The 6863-nt window shown below is 42.0% G+C and overlaps 1 protein-coding gene across 1 annotated transcript; it reads left to right on the forward strand.

Annotated features, from left to right (window-relative positions):
* The first annotated feature begins 4906 nt into the window (after positions 1 to 4906).
* On the forward strand, positions 4907 to 6578 carry HOXB8 (homeobox B8). The gene is made up of 2 exons (XM_035571498.1): positions 4907 to 5327; positions 6274 to 6578. The coding sequence occupies exons 1-2, from the start codon at positions 4907 to 4909 to the stop codon at positions 6576 to 6578; spliced, it is 726 nt and encodes a 241-aa protein (XP_035427391.1).
* The last annotated feature ends 285 nt before the right edge of the window (positions 6579 to 6863 follow it).

Consider the following 6863-nt stretch of genomic DNA (forward strand, 5'->3'; position numbering starts at 1 on the left):
TTGTCATAAAAAAAGGAAAATTCAGTGCAGTGTGCTGCAATAAAAGAATATGACCGCTATAAAACTTTATAGGGTATAAATTTCTGAAGGTTAAGGAACTAAACGGCTGTAAAGCAAACAGTGCAAGAAAACTTTCAGGAACTCCTAAATTACTACAACGACTTGGGAATGTGGGGAAACCCAATGTGTAAAAGCTCTTCTTTCTGCTTCAGTCACATGCAAAGTTCACCTCCTTTTTATTTTCCCTATTGGAGGGGGTAGGTTAAAAAATAAGAAGGAGGGGGTAGGGAATAAAAGGTGGGGAGGGACTTTTGCTAATTTATTCTTCTCTTGCAGTTTCTGTGAAAATCCAGCACTCTGGATTATACCCTTTGTTGTTGTTGTTGTTCAATTTTTGTATTATTATTATTTTTTCCTTTAAAGCACTTCCAGGCTGCCAGAATGCTGAGCTGTGCATACAATAACACCACCACCACACAGATGCACCCCCACACTCACACTAAGTTCTGGCGAGACGTCTGGGCTTGGGAAGCTCTTTATCGGTTTACAGCTCCGGCCTTCCCCCTCCAGAGCAGAATGACCAATTGTTTAGTCTCGGAATTTGAAACAATAGAGGTTTTCAAAAGCAACCCCATTTTGTCTCTTTTATTGCTAGTAGAGTGACTGGATGGTGGGGCTTTCGCATCGCAGAGAGCGCTTTCAGCGCTGAGCGGTGCAGAGGAAGAAGTCAGCTCTCCTCTTTCTCGCTCTTTTCGCTCCTCACCGCCCTTCGCGGTCGCGGTGCCCCGGGCCCTCGCGGGCCCCTCTCCGCAGGCCCGGAGGGGGAAGCGCCGCGGGGCTGCGGTGCCGCCAGGGGCCGCGCGGTGGCGCCATTGCTCCACGAGAGACGCGCGGCTCCCGCGCGCCGCCGCGGGGCTCCGCGGAACACCTTGATTGGATTAGCGGCAGAGGCCGGGCTGTTCGCTGCGGGCATGAATAATCCCGAGGCATAAAATATAGGGTTAATTATAGCTATTTTTCCGATTTTATAGGTTACATCTATTTTTTTTTCTCCGCGAGGGTAAATTATGTGAGGCTTAAAGAAAAGGGGGGGTTGTTAATCTCGTGGCTCTGTGCTGGGATGCAGTGAGAGGTGGGACACGCATCTATTGTAAATGTTCGTTAAAAGGGAGGAAAAAAACATCATTTTGTTTTCTGCGAGTTTGGATGGAGGTGGGGGGACATCTTTATTATCTCAAACCAAAGATTTACGTTTGCAGCACTGGAAAAGAGAGTGGCTCAAAGATTTCGGGGAGAAAGAGGCACATACAAAATCAGGATATTTTTCCTTGGCTATTTAACTTGACCGTTAGGATGGTTTGCGCTTTCTCGGCTCTTTATTTTATTTTATGTTTTAGCTTTCTTAGCCATCGCCTAAAAATGGGATATGCTTTTTAGAATTTGAGCTTTTTTATATACTTCCTCCTCCTTTTGGTAGAACTGCCGCTGTTTCTTGTCTTCATTAATAGGCTTCAAAATGCTACTATATAGTAAATTAATCTAAATTGCTGTGAACTTACCACGTTTTGTTATGCGTATAAATACTCCAAGGATGCTGTACCAGCAAAAAATGTAAAATTTTAACTCTATTAGTTCACTTCTTCTGGGAACATTTTTTTCTTCATAATTGCAAGACAATAATTATTCGGACGTTGCAATCCTTATATTCAGCTACAAATAGCACAGACAGAAAAGATGGCAAATATCTCAACATAGTTTTTCATTCAAATTATTATAACAATGCATTTTCTGAATACAATCTCCTCCGAAGATACACAAGAAAATATGCCCATTTCCCGATATGCAGCATTCTGGTGAAGAATGTAACAAATTAAAACTATGCACACAACAGAATAGGAATCACTGCCCAAGCGATTTGACATGTTGTTTAAAGAGTCAAAGTTTAAACATCTCAAGACTCTATTTAAACCCTATAAAATGAAATACAAATGTAAACAGATACAGATGAAAAAAAAAATGAGAGAAATACTGCCCTTGTGCATTCATTAAAATGCAGAGTAGTGAAAAGTTAAGGTTTACCTAACAGAAGGTTTGGAGTTCCTTCCTCCCTCTCTCTTTCTTTCTTTCTTTCTTTCTTTCTTTCTTTTCTTTTCTTTCTTTCTTTCTTTCTTGTCAATTCTCAATAAATCTTTCCTCCACTGGGTATTTATAAATTATCTTCTTTCACACACACCCCCACATGCACATACATGCGCACTTGTTTTTTCTTATAATAGAAACATTTTCCTTTCCTCGGGAATCTGAGTACAGTATATGAATGATTTAAGATCAGCTATTGATTTCTAGTGCATTGATGAGTTACCATCACTTCATGACCATAAAATTCTACTGCACTTGATAAAATGTGAACTTCCAAGAGCAACTTCCCTCAAGCCTTCTCAGGCTCCACATATGAATGGGAACGGCTGTTATTTTTTATTTTACAAACTTCAGTGGATGTGAGTACGCCTGTAAACACCCATAGAAGAACATAAATTATTTTCTAAAAATCCTTTAGTCAATTCAATGTTTTGCTTTCTTGAAAATTCTAGCATCGAGCATCCACACACCACGCTGTTTAGTTCTATTTACTTATGTGCACCATTTCTAGGTTTTTATGTTCAATGATGAAACCAAAATCTGCTCAATCGACAATAAAAGTGTTGAGAAAAATAAAATGTTAACTTGTCTTTTAAGGGGGGAAAAGCCTTAATTATACCACTGCAAGTACTTCAACCACAATAATTACTTGAAAAGGCTCTTAGACTCGGCTGAAATTATCCCTACACAAAATAAACGAAACGTATTTACTTAAATTATTTCTCTAAGGGTGGTTTTAAAGTTTTATTCCGTTATTATCTTTGTTTTCTTTCTTTCTTTCTCTCTCCCTGTCTTTTTGTCTACCTTAATTCCTTGCCTATTCCCCCTGCCAATGCAAGTGCTTTTTACCAAAGCCCAACAAAGCAAGGACTTTTACTCTTTTTCATGTTGTGGACAGTTGAAAATTGTCCTTCAGCTTAAGGCAGGCAGGAGTAAAAACGTGCTTTATTCACCTTTCTGTGTCAATACTGCGCAGACGGATGCAATGGATTTCAGCAGAAATCTACCTGGGGAAAATGGAAAATAAAAAGAAATGTTTAGAAGAGTGTCTTTAACTCCTACTGAAGGTTGAAGGATTGGAAAATAGAGATGGCAATGCGAGGGGCTTGGAGAGGCGTCGTGGGTGTTAGGCACGCTGGGACAGCATTTAAGTTGGGAGGGTTTGGTGTCGTTATTAGCTGAAATACGTCTCTGTAATATTTGCTGACTGCGATAAATGAATTTCAAAATCTACCCCCTGTGTGTTTAGATTGTGGAAAATTGCAGCGTTGGCATCTTAGGGGTAAGTTTACTTCGTTCTTAACAAATGTCAATAAAATAGAAAACCTCTCTCTTATTTCACTTATCCCATCCCCCTTTTCTCCCTAGTTTTCATAAGTATCGTGAAAAAAAATAAGTTATTGAGAACGGGGTGAGGTAGGGAAGCAGCCATCACTTACTGACCATAAAGGTTCTGTTCTGGATGTGATAAGCGAAACAATACTTTTAGTTTGTAATCATCCCCAAACACATCTTGAACAAGTCCTCTGTGTGAGCTGGGCACCGGGGAGGAGGCTGGGAGGGGGCTAGGAGAGAGATTCAAAAAGTCAATGTTATATATGAAAAACTATAATCGTTTTAATTCAATATTGACACCTCAACATCTCGCTGTAATGTGGACGGGTCCAATCGAAACCTCTGTTTTATAGCAGTAGAGGAAAGAACTCGTAAAATCCTAACAGCTTTTATGTAGTGCGGTATAAACAACAACAACATCCCCGGCTTTATGGCATTTTATAGTTTGTTAAACAGTTTACAGCCTTTTTTGGGGCTATTACAAATGCAATTCCCTTCATGTGATAGTTAAACCTTTATCAATAATAAGGAAATTGATCATTAAAATGTTAAATATGACTACCTCGTTTGTTTTAAAATATGTTTAGGGTAAGAAGCTGTATGATTTGATAACTTGTATTAAAATACCAATTACATTTATAGGACCTTTTAAAACTGGTAGCAATTAAATCGTGTTCTTTTACAGTTTTCCAAAGCGACCCTGACATTTAAAAAGGCTAAAACTGCCTCGTTAAAATTTTGAAATTAACGACTGAGAGCGCTTCTCTTTAATTTTCCAGCACTCCCCAAAAAATCAATCTTTTGGGTGGTCTAGGTATGTGATTTGTTGTGAGGCGAGAGATATCTCATTAATGTAGGTAGTTAAACATATTTAATCCGTATATTCACCCCACCTCCTTCTCCCTCTCTCTCTCGCTCCCTCTCCCTCTCTCTCGCTCCCTCTCTCTCTCTCTCTCTCTCCCCCCCTCGCTTGCTTTTCCTTCTTTATTCTCTCACACTCTTCCTTTCACAATCATGCAGTGCAGAGTCCGTGTGGAGTAAGGAGAAGCCAATAGGATGAGGTTTTGGTAATAGATGCAAATGATCATGAAAAGACACTGCAAAATATGAAACAACTCATTTGCGCTGAAGTAAATCACTGAAAACTGTTTATGAACTGGCATCTCTTCTTGGAAATGTAAAGCGAGAACTCTTTAAGTGGCGATTTTTTTTTTTTTTTTAGGGGTGGGGGGGAGGAAAGAATTCAATATCATGCAGGCTTAGAGTTTTGATTATATCCTCCTTTTATATTCCTGGAAAACACAAACTGTCGTTGCTTAGCATCTTAGCGCTTTCTTTTTTTGCTGATAGATTCCCGTGGTCAGGTTTGGTTGGCTACTTCTTTTTTTTTTTTTTTTTCCTCCTCCGAACAAATATTATTATTTAAATTAAGATGAGCTCTTATTTTGTCAACTCACTCTTCTCCAAATACAAAACCGGGGACTCCTTGCGTCCCAATTACTATGACTGTGGGTTCGCTCAGGATCTTGGGGGCAGACCCACGGTGGTGTACGGACCCAGCACGGGGGGCACCTTCCAGCATCCGACCCAAATCCAGGAGTTTTACCACGGAGCATCCTCACTCTCCAGCTCCCCTTACCAACAGAATCCCTGCGCCGTGGCGTGCCATGGGGACCCCAGCAACTTCTATGGCTACGACCCCTTGCAAAGGCAGAGCCTCTTCAGCGCCCAGGAGTCGGACTTGGTGCAGTACACGGACTGCAAGCTTGCTGCCAGCGGCCTTGGAGAGGAGGCGGAGAGCTCGGAGCAGAGCCCTTCTCCGACCCAGCTTTTCCCCTGGATGCGACCGCAAGGTGAGGCGAGATGGAAAGGACAGCGAAGGAGCGTTTCCAGAGCCCATAAAGTATCTCTCTCTTCCTTCCTTCCTTCCTTCCTTTCTTTCTTTCTTTCTTTCTTTCTTTCTTTCTTTCTTTCTTTCTTTCTTTCTTTCTTTCTTTCTTCTTTCTTTCTTTCTTTCTTTCTTTCTTTCTTTCTCTCTCTCTCTTTTTCTTTCTTTCTTTCTGTCTGCCCCTCTTTCTTTCTGTCTGTCTCTCTTTTTCTTTCTTTCTTTTGCTCCCTTTTTCTTCCCCAATGACTGTATTTTACTGCTTTATGAGGGTAAACTTTTGCACTTGTAAATTGCTTTATAGTTTAATTACCCTGAAGGAGACCTTTTCTTCTGGGGGCTCAGCGAGCCGGGCTTTCAGTGGAAGGAAGCATCCTTAAAGTTTATGGCACTTTTACAGCCTTAAAAAGCCTCTCATTTTTTGTTTTGCATTTGGTTGGGGATTTTGGTGGTGCTGCTTGCTCTCCCTGGGCTGCAGCTCTTTTTTTGTGTGGGCAGCCTCCTGGATCCCAGGGAGCCGGAGTATGTTGTTGTTGTTGTTCGGGTAATAAGTGTACAAGTGAAGGCTTTAGCTGGGCTGCTTGGAGTGGGCTTGTGTGTGACCCTCCCCCTCCTCCGCCACCAGCACCCTTTTCCTTTATAACCATCTTCCCTTTTATAATATAATACAACAGTCTTTCCTTCTCCCTGTTTGCTTCCTGCCTTTGCTTCTGCGAGTCCTTTCTTCCTCCCCCTCCCGTGTGTGTGTGTGGGGGGGGGGGGGGGGGGGGGGGGGTGAGTGCGTGTGTGTGAGTGTGTGTCTGCGTGTCTGTGTCTGTGTGTGTGTGCGCGCCTATTCCCGAGCCTGGTTTATGTATCTTTCAACCTCCTTCTCTTCTTCCCCTTTCCACCCAACCTTTGCAATTCCCCAGCAGCCGCTGGACGGAGGAGGGGGAGGCAAACCTACAGCCGCTACCAGACGCTGGAACTGGAGAAGGAATTTCTATTTAATCCCTACCTGACCCGCAAACGGAGGATCGAGGTCTCGCATGCCCTGGGATTGACAGAAAGGCAGGTCAAAATCTGGTTCCAGAACAGAAGGATGAAATGGAAAAAGGAAAACAACAAAGACAAGTTTCCCAGCAGCAAATGCGAGCAGGAAGAACTGGAAAAACAGAAAATGGAAAGAGCCCAGGAGGTGGACGAGGAAGGGGAAGCACAGAAGGTGGACAAGAAATAAAAGGATTTTTAAGGACTGAAAGGCAAGCGCTGCTGGGGTGGAAGAGCCCCTAAGCCCCACATTAATGGTAGTTAATGTAAGGGAGGGGTGGGAAACAACAATGCATAGAAAAGAGAAAGAAAAAAAAAACATTTTATTGCTGTAAAACAATATAGCTGTAAGCACCACTTTCCTGATTATCCTTTGAAACAATGAACAGTATGCAAAAGTGGTCTGGAGGTCTCTCCTGCCTTTTGCCAGTTATTAACTAGTGGTAGTGTAACGCAATAGCTTATGTAAAACATG

This window comes from Cygnus atratus, chromosome 25 (assembly GCF_013377495.2).
Source record: "Cygnus atratus isolate AKBS03 ecotype Queensland, Australia chromosome 25, CAtr_DNAZoo_HiC_assembly, whole genome shotgun sequence".
Taxonomy (NCBI): domain Eukaryota; kingdom Metazoa; phylum Chordata; class Aves; order Anseriformes; family Anatidae; genus Cygnus; species Cygnus atratus.